The sequence below is a fragment of the Lipophrys pholis genome (genome assembly GCF_963383615.2).
Source record: "Lipophrys pholis genome assembly, chromosome: 6".
NCBI classification, from domain to species: Eukaryota; Metazoa; Chordata; class Actinopteri; order Blenniiformes; family Blenniidae; genus Lipophrys; species Lipophrys pholis.
The window spans coordinates 27,121,706-27,136,322 of NC_137629.1; the positions used below are offsets into that span (position 1 = coordinate 27,121,706).

A 14,617-nucleotide genomic window follows, 5' to 3' on the forward strand; every position below is an offset into this window, starting at 1 on the left:
AATATTGAAGAACATACAAACACAATAATAATATTGAAAAAAACAAAATGGGAAAAAAAGTTCAAATCAGTATAAAAAAAATAACATCCTCCTGGTGTACATTCATGCAGTTTAATACTCTTCCATCAATACATGTCTTTCATATAACGTTGCTGATGCAGAACACGGGGGTGATGTCAGTAAGTGAAAACATGGTCAGGGTTACAGATGGGTAATATTGTGCTTACTGTACACATGGAATGGAATGGAGTATGTGGAAATGTGACAGTGAATCAATCATCTCAACATATTACACAGATACTCTCTCCCATCAAGATTCGAGGACAGACACAGTGTCATATTCATAGACACTCACCCAGCATTTAATATCTGTCCTTATTTTAACAAATGAATGGGAAAATGTCTTTTAAGCTGAATGTTTTTTTTTTTTTTTTTCTTTTTCTGTTTTACTTGAAGCGTTCAGCCGAGGATCTAATTACCGTGCTCACACACATAGCTGCAGACAGAAACTGATGGGACCTTTGAGAATTTAGGCCACTTTTGGATGACATTTTATGAGCCAACTGTTGGATTTGACAGAGTGATAAAATTTCAATTTTCAGTGACACCATGATGTATGTTCCCTTTGAAGAGCTGCCTTTGATTAAAAATGTATTGTTTATTCTGTGGTGGGGTGCGACGTCTGCTGTAAAACAATAAAACGAGATGAAAAGAGATGGAGAGGGAAAAAAAACCCAGCCAAATTATTCTTAAATGAGCTTAAATTAGATTCTCTGAGACATTTTTCACGAAAGGATGTTTATCTGGGGGTTTATTTAAGTTGCTTGTTTCTGAATTGAATTCATTTTCATAATTGACTGGGGTGGAAATTGAATTGCACCTCTCTTTGTCCTTGACACACTGTTCCTTAAAGTGATCATTTTACTCAGTCCCAGATAAATCCTCTTTATAATGATAAGAGTCCTGATCCGAGAGAATAGGTGTTTCAGCTAAGAGCATCCAAACACAATTTGCCTTGGACCTTCCCTTGAGAATACAACATGCATTATAGATTTAGGCCTGTTCCCAATTTGCAAGATGGTGCAAGAAAATGAATCGCATGAATCATATACCTGATGATGTGGACACCTGGCTTAGATGTTACTGGAAAGAAAAATGGATATCAGCAAAGTCACTTATTGCTGTGGCAATAGATTATACTGCACCCAATCTGTTACAGCGGCAAGTTCGTCTGAAGTAGTTATTATCAGAACAATTTACACAGTCAGGCAGTGATTCAGTGTGTTTATGGAAACCATGTGAGAGACGGCCTGCAGGGAGAGCCTCCCCAACACTGACTGCCAATGTCTGTTTTTATAATAACTGCAAAAAAAAATAACATTAACATCAATAATTCAGTTAGACCCAGGGTCTTGAAGGAATTTTCTCACCCTGATCTTGTGTTGACTCAATTTTTCCTTGAATTTAATTCTTGTGTTGTGTGTTTAACACGTAGAAAGAAAAAAATGTATATAATGGAAACTTTGCAACTGGGCTGTATGAAAACATAAAATAATAATGAATTGGAGCAATATAAGTGATAATTGTCAAAGAAGCATGTGAAGGATTTATTTTTTATTTTTTTAGTTCTTGTATTACCTCCTGTGAACAAGCATATGGTATTTCTGGACTGTCGATACAATTATTCCAAACCACAATTTCGGTCGCAAGACAAAGTAATTACACTGAGATTTCATAATTGGCTCCGAAGCTGTTATTACTTAAATGTTACTGCGCAACATAATGTGTAGCTATAGAAACAAAAGAAGTTGAGCAACGGTTACAGTCCCAGCGCAAATCTGCCTGTGCCTTTAAAGGCTGAGCTATGCAGATAAATGCTAGGAGTGAACATGGTGTTAAAAGCCGGCTGGGATTGAACAATTACAACATGGAAAACATATTGCAGACGCGTATCTGGAATCATATTCCAATTAATTGTGTGTGTGTATATATATATATATATATCATTTTTTTTGTTTTGTTTTTTTCTGTGCCCTTCTCCATGGTGAAAATGTAGAATGCAAAAGATTAGGATGCGGTGCCGTCTACCGTTGGCCTAGTTGTTTTGTAGATTTTTTATTATTTTTTTTTTTTTTATCCTTCCGCAGTCCCCTGACCAAAATAGACTTCTGAAACAAGTTCAGGCAAGACAAAAGAAACATCTTCTACCACCAAAGGAGTTTGTGCCACGTGTTATACAGAGCAATACTTCACAAGAACTTAAACAGAAACAGCATCCACCCAGAGCTCATAATTAACATTTAGCAAAATTTAGCTCACTCGACACAAAGTACCGCATTTGCATTTTTTATTTTATTTTTTTTCCTTTTCTGCGCAAGGAAATGGTCATTCAGGGACACAGATCCACAAAGCTTGAACCCAAACGGCTTAAAGGTCCATTCTGAGCACTGAACATCAAAATGAAAGCAAAGTCACCTATTTTTTTTTTTTTCTTTTTTTCTGTGAATATTCTACTTTGGTATAGAACTACCTTTTGTATATTACACATGGGTCGCTGCTATGTTAAGACTTGCGTTTCCTTCCAAATGCTTAAGCTGTCAGACACACTGCTGATGATTTTGTCTGAGTAACATCCCCTCGGTTTGATCCTTTTCCACACGTCTTCATTAGTAAAACTAGGCTTGAGCTGGTCGAGGAAATTCAAATTATGCATACTTCCACACGGACGCATACACACTGATCATAAAGTCATAAACCATCTTTAGATGGTGTCACATGTACATCAGGCCAATGAAGATCTGTCTTTTGCCCTTACAACTGGTGCTCGTGTAAGAAAGAGCCGCTGCCCCCACCAGTGGGTGTTTGCTGCCCGGGAGAGGAGAAGCTTGCCAGCGGGATGACCTTGACGGGGTCCTCCTTCTTACTACTGCAGTGTCTATCCAGAGTGTTGTAGAACTGCGGACGGTTGATCCCTTTGTCCAGCTCGTCTTTTTTGGGCACAGACCTGCCCAGGGTATGACGGCCATCCATAACCCCCATGCTGACCATGTTAGCTTTTACTCCCCGAGCACAGCTTTGCTGGAAGCCAAAAGAGGCGAGGGTAGGACTGAGGGCGGCGGTGACGGGGGTGGAGGTGGGGCTGTTGCTGCCAGGACCCTGGAACTGGGCCAGGGCCGGGGGCATCCAGCAGCTATCGGAGTGGCCCAGTATTAGACACTCCTGGGTACAGGTCTCGGAGGCCTCAGCCAAAGCTTTCTGCAGATTCACCTCGATGGCTGTGAAAGGGAGGGAGAAAGAGGGAAAGAAACAGATTTAGCACAACAGGTCAGAACATGCAAAAAGGTGTTGTTGAAATGCAATGATTTTACAACAAGGTGATTTAAAAGCACACATTGAACTCATGAATCATAATCCAAACAGAAGAAAGTTGTCATCTTATCAGTTGTTGACCCACAAAATGTCAGCCTTTTAGCAAAATGAAAGTCGGTGATAAATGTTTCATTTCATCTTCTAATGAGAAAAACAGCAGCAGAGCATTTAATTTCCATTGGTATTCCCATGACTCTGTCTGTTTACCTACAATATGCAATGAATTCCCAGTAGCTTAATTAGAGTTTGAAAAAATATGTCTTGCTGTTTGTGCCTTAGATTGACATTACGGTCTTAAATATTTAATGAACATCTTAACAAAGTAGTGTTTATTTTAGTCACTGTCAAGGTGGCACACCTTAAACCCTTTGATCTTCAGGAATCCTAAATAAGTCTCGTGAAGGAGGAAAACTTAAATACAAAGCACTGGGGGGGGACCCTACTGCCATTGTCCCAGGATCTTGCCAGCATCATTAACATATTCATGTAGCATCAACGCACATTGCAGCAGCATTTACTTTGCATGCATAGGACAGAGAGAAAAAAAATCTAAAAGCTGAATGAAGAGGCGAGCGGGCAAGGTTAGGCACTCAAACTATCTTATCTCATTATCCCTGTACTGACAACACATGTGGAATGAGTCTGAGATGAGGCCTCGGCATTGAGCCTTTGCGATATAGCCTGTCATGTTGGATAATTAGAATGTGAAACAGCGTGCACCAAAGCAACCCTGCGCCTGCAGTGTTATGTTTCCGAAGCCATGCAAAGCAAAGGAGGGTCCTCATTCAAACATCACATCACTCCTCTAGGCCTCAGCATCAAGCTGTCATGTAGAAATTATTTAGCATATTTGCATAAGTAAGAATGCTATAAATAATTAAGCAGTCTAAGACCCTAGTACACGGGAGCAAGTATTTCTTTCACACACAGTTCAGCCACTACATTGCCCTTTCGATAGCCATCTGCTAAAATCTCCACAATCTTGTTCATTTTTTTTTTGTTGCTTTCCATAAAATGAAAATAAATCTTCTGATTACACCATCTTAGTGTGGGCTATTCAGCTTCCCAAAACTATCTAGATTGTTCCCCAACGGTCCAGTGAACACTCTATTTTTGTATTTCTGTAGTACCAAGGATTGAATACCACGGCATCAACTTTAATGATGAGAGCAATGTCTGAAAATGAATCGCCGGGTATAAATTGTGAGGATATATTTGGAGTGCCCACGTGGAGTCAAATCTGTCCTCTCCATATTGAACTGAGCTGTGGAGCCGGAGTGTATAAATCCCCTGGGCGGTAAATGTGTCACCTTTCAGAGGGTCACTAACTTCATTAAGGCAAAAATGGATGCCGCTTTCTCATTCTCTGAGCTAGCACAATAGGGCCGAGCCAAGTCTTGGCCGTGCCCCGACTCAATCTTTCTCCAAGTGTTTTCCGTCGTCGGTGGGACTGTTTCAGGATGCTGATGTGTTTATTGAGGTAATGTAATTAGCATAAATGTCCTATTACCCAAGCATGCACCCAGACACACAAACAAATGTTGCTTGTGTTTCTTTGTCCTCCTCAGATTTAATTGATCCACAACAGCCAAAGGTGACGCTGTCTTTAACGCGGCTCACATTACGAATGAAAGAGGATCTGTGGCCCTGTGCCTCTGCACAGCTTCAATTCATAGAAGCTCTGTGTCAACAGCCTTCAATGCCGACAAATTTCATATGAAATATATCCCAACCAGCCTCTCCGAAAGACATGGGCCTGTACTATTTTCTATTCCAGCGGGATAGTTCGGATAGGCGTCGGGCTTGGGAGGGAGGGAGCGCGGCGTGAGTGATGTCGCTGACAGCTCTCGAAGCTTTCGTCAGCTAGAGGTATGCCGCAGCCTGCTTGTGATGCCGCTGTCTTTTGTATTCAGGGGAAACAACTGTACCCCACGGAGCTTTCGGTAGAAATCACACATCACTGACGCCACAGATCCCCCGATGCTGTGAACGCTCCTCTCCACGTTCCTTTCAAGGAAATTTGAATGGCAGACAAGTGGGGATAATGGCAAACAATGGGGTGTAATAGACGGCATGACGGAGATCAGACCCACTGTTCTCATTTGGAGATGATTCATTGTCACTGCGCAGTGATGATGATTGAAAAAGAAAAAATAAATCTTAATACCTGAGTCACTGCAGAGAATCAACTGAACATCTTGAGTTCAGCCACAATTCAAAACTTGTGCACAAGTTAAATGATCTTCAACTCGAGTTGAAAACTGTCTGTTTGCAGTCTTTTATTCTATTGTAAGGTCGTGTTATATCTTCAAAGGCAGATTGCATTTACGCACACAGAATCTGTTTTTCGGCTTTACAAGATATGTATGAAGAACTTTCTCATGTTTGCTTTTGAGCATTTGCCTGAATAGCTCTTGTGTCGCCACACAGTCAGCTTATATCCATGGAGCTTTGCTGCCCTGCTGGTCGGTCGGATGGAGAAATATCAGCACATCGGAGTATAGGGTTTCTGATTAGCCAGTATTACTTAATGACGAGGCTATTTCCCAGAGGTTTTAACCTGAACTGAAAAAAAATATGGGATTTTTATATATATATATATATTTTTTTAATTGCAACACACTTCTGTACTTCTCCATACTTGTACTCGCTGCTACCGTTTCTTGGCTCCTCGTTGATCGTATGGTCATAAGCAAGGTCAATACCAGCGGAAGCCTACGGCGGTCTTGTTTTGCAACATCAACACATCCAATGGCCAGCCGCAGATCGAACACCACTGCATCCACCTCGAGCTGACCTTCTCGTTTATGTGGTCAAACCTTACGCCCTCTATGAACATTAAACATATGTAACAAGTATGTTGGTTTTTTTTGTGTGCTCTCAGTAAAACAGAAGGCTAGTACAAGGTGAAATGGACAAATAGAGTGTAGTGTGGTGTGGCCACGTTTTTAGAAACATCTTGTGATAAAATACAGTCCAGTTCAATATCACAACAAAAAAGATCTCAATTAAAAGTAAATATCATTACTTTCGAAAATGTAGAGTATATGACCAAACTGCTGTACTATATCACATAGGAGCGGTCGTCTCCTAATAGGAAGGTTGCAGGGTCGATTCCCGTCTCTGGCTGTCCAAATGCCGAAGTGTCCTTGAGCAAGACACCGCACCCAAATTGCTCCCGATTGATTCGGCGCCTTGAGTGGTGACTGGCTCCATTAGAGTGTGAACGTGTGTGTGAATGGGTGAATGTAACTAACGGTGTAAAGCACTTTGGAACTGCTCAAGTAGTTGAAAAGCGCTATACAAGTGAAATTCATTTACCTTTTTTTTTTTTTTTTTTTTTTACCATAGAATTGTTCAGGGGTAAGCCCGTGAAGTAGTCAGTGAGTGTTTTTATAGACACTCATGTTCCTCCCATAAAAATACAAGTTGACTGGCCGCTCTACAGCATACAGTTGATCTTCCACCCACTTGTTCAAATGCATTTTTCAGTCGGCAGGGTTGCAGGTGACAGAGTGATAATAATGCCATTCGCAGTACAGCTTTAACACGTAACCATCACGGACATGAAATGTTTGGATAATTGAAGCACTTAACCCGCATGCATGGCACATCAATGTTTTCCCTACTGTGATAACTACAGGATAACCCCTATGCTGGTTACATTTGTTGTGTTTATGACCTGGTATAATCCTGTTTTGATCTTAAAACAGCTTATAATTTGTAAATAATGGAAACGGTTTTAAGCCCAAGCTACTGAACTCTGAGTTGAATGGTTGATTTACACAGTACAATGACAATTGGTAACATTTTGGGAGCACTGTGACACCGTCATACCTCGACATGCTATATCCTCAATTTTCAGAAGTTTTCAAAGCAACTATTTTGCTAATTAAATATTTGGCATTTTGTGCATTTAGTGTGTTGTGTGTGTGTGTGTGTGTGTTCGCGTGCGCGTGAAATCTCCTCATCTCAACTACGAGTGTTGACAGATGAGACAAAAGCACTCGTGCACACTCAGGTCCAGGATGCATATTAGCCAGCTGACTGGGGCTTTTCAGTACAATGGTATGAGATATTTAACATGACAGTTGATGATATTTACTGACAGAGGTTGTTACATCTTGATGAGCTTCACATTAAGGTCTGCACACATACCACAATTCAACTCATTATTTCAGCATGCACAAACTCATTATTGCTAATTAAAAGGATAATTGCATGCATCTAGGACATTAAATTCGTTGAGCAGCCATCAGGAAGGTGGACTAGGCCCCTGACTCATCCTACTGTGTTAATTGGTACAGTCTTTTTTTTTTTTTTTTTTTGCCTGAAACCTCCGTGCATCTAACTCATGTATTGTCAAATGAAAAATAACATCTTGCACACTACTCTCATTAAAACCTGCATGGTCATGAGTACATCTAAATAATCATATTTCTATTCTTCTTTTCTGTTTATTGTCCCTGTGGGTTGTTACAAGATGCAAAGTAGTTATAATTTTACCTCCAATGGTTTTTTTTTTACTCAATCAATGCCGTGATAAAGCCAAATGCAGTCATAGATATTGGAGAATTTAAGGGCTTATGGAACAAAAATCAGCTATCAAAAGCAGCATTACCGGGTGCACTGCCTCTCCATGTCGGTTAATTTGAGATCAGGTTTAATTGTGCCAGTTAATAAAAGAGGCTCAGAAAAAGTTGCCCTTGTTTTTTTTTTTTTTCCTTTTTTCTTTTTCATCAAGAGTTTCAGGATGTTATGAAGTAGTACAAGTGATGCTGCTATGAAATGTGAAAAAAATTGCATTGGTGCTATTATCATATTATGCTTTCTGGTTTGATAGGGATGAAAAAGAGAGAGAGGGGGGAAAAAACCAGAGGGTACACAAGCACACGTCCTTTCTCTGGAGGGAAACCAATAGATAAAAATACAAGAATATGAAAGAATCTTTCAAACAAATAGAATTTTACTTGAAATAATTGGGTTTGTAATTACCCAGACTTTATCACTTCACTTGGCCTTATGCCCACTCCAAACGTAAAATCTGGATAAGCAAATGGATGGTCATTAATAATAATAGCGCTATTAAGACGCCTTGGTGTTGCTCTGAAGAGAGAGACGCCGTTGCTTTCATCGCGGCTCTGGCAATCATCATTTGAAGGGGAAACGGTTGTCTCACTTACACAGAATTACAAATACACGGCATCTCACTTACATGCTGGTTGCATCTCACCGCCCTCCCTGTTTTCCGGAGGCCCATAAATATGATGCACACTTGTGAGTGATTCATGATATTGATGATGTGCACTCAAACATGGACTCCCGTTGTATTCCAGAAAGAGTTTTCTGAAGGGGAAAACATTGCATACCTGTAAGTTCTGCACTTAAATGACTTTGGTAATGAAATAAGGATATGCATGCTCTGAGAGGTCTGTGGCCCTGGGCGATAAAGCCTGCATATATGACAATCGCACTGAAAATGAAATTTTCAGTGCACGTCAGTCTCAAATGCTATTTGCTTTCTTTACTTTTCTCTGGAAGAGGTGCAGTATAATCCCCGGTGAAGGCAATAAGAGCTGTCATTGTCACTGCTGCCAAGGGCATGGAGGATGAAGTAAATATTCTATTGTAGCCATAAAAACTTGGCATGAGCTTTGGAAGGCAGATCAGGTGTGACACAGAGGTCAGCGGTGTCATGTAGGAGGATGACGTGCATTAAGATCTATGAAATGTGCTGAGGTAAACATTTTGTCCTGGCCTCTTTAGAACTGTATTTAAAAACAATTTTCTCATCGAATGTGTGATAAAAGCCAGGCTGCCTCTATACAACTTGCCTTTACCCACTGGCCATTCTCATCAGTGATTATAAGGCTTAAAAACTGCCCGCCAATGGATGTTAATGAGCGCCTTCGACAATAGAAGGGTGGATTTCTCCCCTGAAACATAAATTTCGAGCAATTCTTTGTAGCGGCGATACAAAGTAAGATATAAGAAACGCCACAGCCTTTGCTCACCCTTTTTACTTCTGAAACAAATTGTGCCCGATGTAATGAATGGCCTTTTTTAAAAAGAGACAATGTGACGCAGATAAGAAGCCAGCGAGGTTGTCTATATATACTCTAGACTAATTACTTTTGATGCATTTACTGAGACGCCGCTGACAACGGTGAGTCTCTGAGCCACATACGTATTTATCAGCACTTGTGGGACCTATACAGTTTCTCGCCTGTAATCCATCTAGCCTTGTCTTCTCTCGACCCCTTTTGCTTTCCTAGTGTTTGACCCATTGTAACAGAAAGTAATTGCAGGCAGAAAACAACATCTAATGATTACTTTATCTGGGAGTCTGAGAGAGAGTGAAAAGTCACAGACAGGTACTTTCAACAAAAGGAGGAGGCCCTTTTTGTTCCCGACACACAATTTCAGACAACAAAGAATATTATTGACTTGGCAGAGATTAGAACACCAAAACAAATAACAAAGCACAGCGAGAGGACAAAGTGCACAAAGAGAGAAAGGATCTCTTGAACAACCAAGTGCCAAACACTTGCTTCTTTCTTTTTGTTGCCATTGATTAAAAGTATGTTGTAGGCTGAAGCACCAATTTCTCCCCCGAGATAATCCAACACACACACACCGAATGTACAGGCTTAATTTAATGTAAATTTATTTATTTCCAAGTCACCTTTGTTGTCAGGGAGACAAAGAGAAGAAAACATCTAAATTTCCATTGTGGCCAAGCATGAAATGTTTACAAATAAAAAAAAAAAAAAAAAGGGCAAACCTCGACATCAACCACCACAATTGTGTGATTTCCATCAGCAGAGAGCACAGTTGGGAGGCAGAACACAGAAACAGTTTTCTTACACTTGACTTTTTGTGTGTGACATTGGTTGATTACATCTCCTTCATTATGTCTGGACCGCTATTGGGCCTCCCCACCCGAGGACAAGATGCCGGTGTCACCATCAACACAATCAGGCCTGGCCAAATACCCAGCGTGGGCCAGATAGATGAGAGGTGCAAACACCATAACAATCTGCAATCAGCGCTCATCACCACAATGACACATGGAGGAGGAGGCACAGAGCTGCTGTGGGGGGTGGAAACACAAGAACTGCTTGTGTAGGTGTACACACACACACACATAGACTCACTCATACATACACTGATGCTCTCCGCATTAAATCTCACACAAGGTTATCCATTTGTTCTTTTTTTTTTTTTTTTTTCTTTTGTAAATCAGTTTTTTTGCAGGTGCTTTGTAAGACCGCAACTATACTGTGCAGCTGTGTTGTTACAGACAAGGAAGCAATACATAAATGTATATTTATAAGGCCAAAAAAATAAATAATCCACCTTAAAATTCATTGCACATCGATGAATGCCTGGAAATTTCCATATAGTGCAGATATTGTGAGGTCTGGGAAATGAGAATAATGAGTGAGAGGAAGTGAAAATATTTTAGAGGGATTAACAAACAAAAGGAGAATTGGCTGATTAGGTGGGACCTGACGTGGCAGTCTGATATTTGCAAAGAGATTGGATTGTTCCAGCAGGGATACTATCTAAACAATGATGATTTTTAGGAAATGACTTTGATGTAAATATGTAAATGTCACTCATAACGGTCTTAGCCCTCTTTTTGAAATCAAATTAGAAGCTTATTTCTGGCATAAGCAGGTCTTCAGAGAATAAAAACCTGTTGCACCGAGAGACGGTAACAACTGGATATTTGCAGACAATGAGCAATAAGAACGATCCCCTTGGTTCATATGATGGAGACTATAGAGACACAGTGTACAGCAGCTACCAACACGTAACATCCTGTGTCATGTAACAAGCGAATTCATCACACTGACCCATTGCCCCCAATTATTATGGAAAACAAGAATGAATCAAATTAACATTGAAGAAGCTCTCGGAGCCGGCGGCCTGTCTGTATAGCCGGCGGATACAGCAGGAGGAGAGGAGGGTAATAAACAAGGTGCCACTGTATATCCTATATATCTTGCAGTCATTGATGATTAGCTCTGTTTTCCCTTAGCCATACATTACTGTTATTGCCTCCACGGCCAGGCAGATAGAAAGTGGATACAAAGGCATCGTGAAGCCCATCTTTCAACTGATAACTGGCAGGCTGAAAACCACTCAGCACTGGCGGCAGCATGGATCCAGAGCATGAGTAATCTGGGCATGGCGAAAATTGTAATCTCTTATGTGACAGTGCTGAAAGGGGACCTGATGTACAGTTTTTGTGTTTTTTGTAGATATATTTTTTTTTCCTGGGATGTTAGTTTATTGTACAGTGAGATTTCTGTGTTAAATCATTCAGTGTTTCCATAAATAAAAAGGCTCTCTTCAGATGTCAACAGCCCGGGTCCCGGAGTTCTGTCCTGCTTGGCAATCCTGAAAGTGTGTAATCTGTGTACGGTGTCGGTGTCAGAGGCAGACACTCATGCAATCCCTTTTGGCTTTTCTTCTCCTTCACCCTCTTCAAAATATTTTAGCAGACAGCTTAGGCATGAATGCAGACTGTATACGGTATTAGTCACACTCATTAGTGATGAGCAAACTTACATTTGCAATATCAATGTGTAGCGTAGCATGGTAAAGGTTTTAATATGAGGGGCAGACTCTCTCCAGATCCCCCCTGAGCATGTACACTTTAAAGGTTTTCCTTTTCCAAAGCACCACAGACCCTCCTCCGGGGACAACTATTAATTTTTCACTGAAACCTCCCCTGAATAATGAATTCTGTCCTATTTATATGCTGTGATAAGTCCACTGAATGTCTAAAAAGGGGTTATCGTGAAAAGGGTAAGGCTTTCAGAGAAAGACCTGTTCCTGCTTAACATGTTTAATTCATCCGCGTCGCCATGTTCTTGAAAGCAGAAGAAAAGTCATATAATGTATCTCTGGCAAACATGAAAGAAGACACAAGCGGCACATTCAATAAATCACAGCTTTACTTTTACTGTTTTGAAGTTGCCTGTCACAATCCTCCACCAGCCGTTGAAAGTTCAGATGTATGCGTTTTACTCCTCTAGGCCCCGGCTGACAGATACGCTCCCGCTAAAATCACAGAGGTACTCAGTGGCTCGTGTTAATGTTTCTGTCACGATGCACTTTATTTGGGGTGTGTGGAGTGCAGACATTGTCAACTAACATTCATAACGGAGAGAGTGACGGATTCAGACACACGATGGGAGGGAGCGAGTTAGTGTGTGCAAAATGGCTGTTACTGAAACATAGGCATGGGGGGGGGGGGGATACGTGTGAAGTTAAGTCCATAAATAATGCAATAAAAACTGGGGCATACTTCAAAATCTGTGAGGAAAGAAACAACTGCTCAGGGAGAAAAACATTTTTGATACTTAAAATACTTTGATACTTAAAATAACTGTTGCAGTTGTGACTTCATTACTCCGAGATAGAAGACGCCTCATTTTACTGCTGTTTGCATCCGCACTCTAAGCAAACCAAACCATTCATTACAGTTTCCCTGTCAGACCAAATAACCATAAGGCTCCACATGAAAAAATAAAATAGAACTCCTTCGCTCACGTAAACACAATTAATTGGCATCGCATACAGTATTACCGGTATCACACAGTGCTGCTGACATAAATGAGCTGCTGCACTCTGTAAATGTGTGTGGTGATCTCATTTTAAAATTAAACCACCATTACATTTGATCAAAATATAAACCGTTCTAACTTTATACTTCATATTCAACTGTGACACTTCAAATTTCCACACATTTGCCAATTAATGATAATCATAATGGCCAATTCAGTGTCATAACATAATTTTTTCAATTCTTATTATTTATTGTTTTTAATGTAATATTGTTTTCTTCAGAGAAAGTAAACCTGTTGGTCTCAGTTTTTAACGCCGCTTCCATTTATATGGCAGCCTTACCTTTTCACTTTGGCTTTGGAAGAATCGTATCAAGGGGGGAAAAAAACAAAACAAAAGTTTTATAATGAAATAAAAGGCCAAAAGCAGAAAGTGGGCTCACTGATTATATTCTGTCTGCGGTGATGAGAAGAAAGCTCCGGTGGTTACAGCTGTCCAAAGAGCTGGAGACAGTGAAAATAGCCACGCAACAACTTTGCACCACAGAGACCGCCAGCAACCCAATGACCTCAATGTCTTTTATACTCTTTAGCCCCGAGCGCTAACTATCAGACATAAACACCCAGCATCTTTGATTTTTGTGTGCCTGTCATGCCCCGAGGACATCTGTACACATATTTTATCCCATGGTGCCAACCTCTTTGTGTCAGTTGTTGCGTCCTCTTCTAGCACAACACACACACACACCCACACACCCACCCTCATGAACAGGCGGCGGTGGTGTCACATTTCTTCTGCCTGGCGTTTAGTATCCGTTCTGCTGTTGACATGTCTTAGCAGAGCTGAGCAGTGGCATGGAGAGGCAGGAAATTTACAATAGAAAAGACTGAAGGGACAAATAAAAAAAACACAACAACTTGTCACTAAAACCACGTCACTAAAATGTCTGGGTTTTGTAGAATTGTGGTAGAAAATTGCTGCCACCATCGCTGCTGCTATGATGACATCACTACAGCCAATTTCACCCTGCACTTTGTTTCACTCACACACACAGTAGCTTAAAATAGAGACTGGCTGTAGCTCTATGTAATGCAGTGTGTAAAGGCACCAATACCCATCTCTATGATAATTTCCTATTCACCACGAGCAAAGACAGCAACACTGATACAATTCATTTCCTCTTTATTAACTGGTGCGGAAATGTTGGGCGCAGCAGAAGTGACTTTTGAAGTCTTTCAGGGTTGAAGGGTGGTCGAGTTTGTTTTACGGGTGGGAGGAGAGAGCGACCAGTATGGAATAGATGATTTTCACAGCCGTGTATTCAGAATAAAGCGTCTGGCAGATATGGTAGCATCGGTTTCCTTGAACATCCGCTGACCTCTTGACTTTTGAAGAGACACGCCGAGTAAAAGTCCATCAGAGTCAAGCAAATACACGCGTTTGTTAGAAAAATAAAAGCCTCACCCCTTTCTCTCAACCTTTGGCAAAGCTACCGTATCCTTTATATTTTTGGTGCTGCTTGTTTGAGTCTCACGCGTGACGTCCGTTGTCGAGTCCAGTCAATCACAGTGACATCCAATGCACTAAAATTGATGACTTGTCACTTTTATCTTGAGTTGATGTCCTTTATATTTTTCCTCCTTCCCGACTCTTCCTCTTTCATTGC

The 14,617-nt window shown here is 40.8% G+C and overlaps 1 protein-coding gene across 1 annotated transcript in view; it reads right to left on the reverse strand.

Moving 5' to 3' along the window:
- Positions 1-2,369: 2,369 nt before the first annotated feature.
- Positions 2,370-14,617, reverse strand: part of pcdh11 (protocadherin 11) — a 124,901-nt gene continuing 112,653 nt past the window's right edge. The window contains exon 7 of the mRNA XM_080466032.1: positions 2,370-3,275. Coding sequence (XP_080322158.1) covers positions 2,812-3,275 — 464 coding nt within the window. The 3' untranslated portion in view covers positions 2,370-2,811. The remainder of the gene's footprint in view (positions 3,276-14,617) is intronic.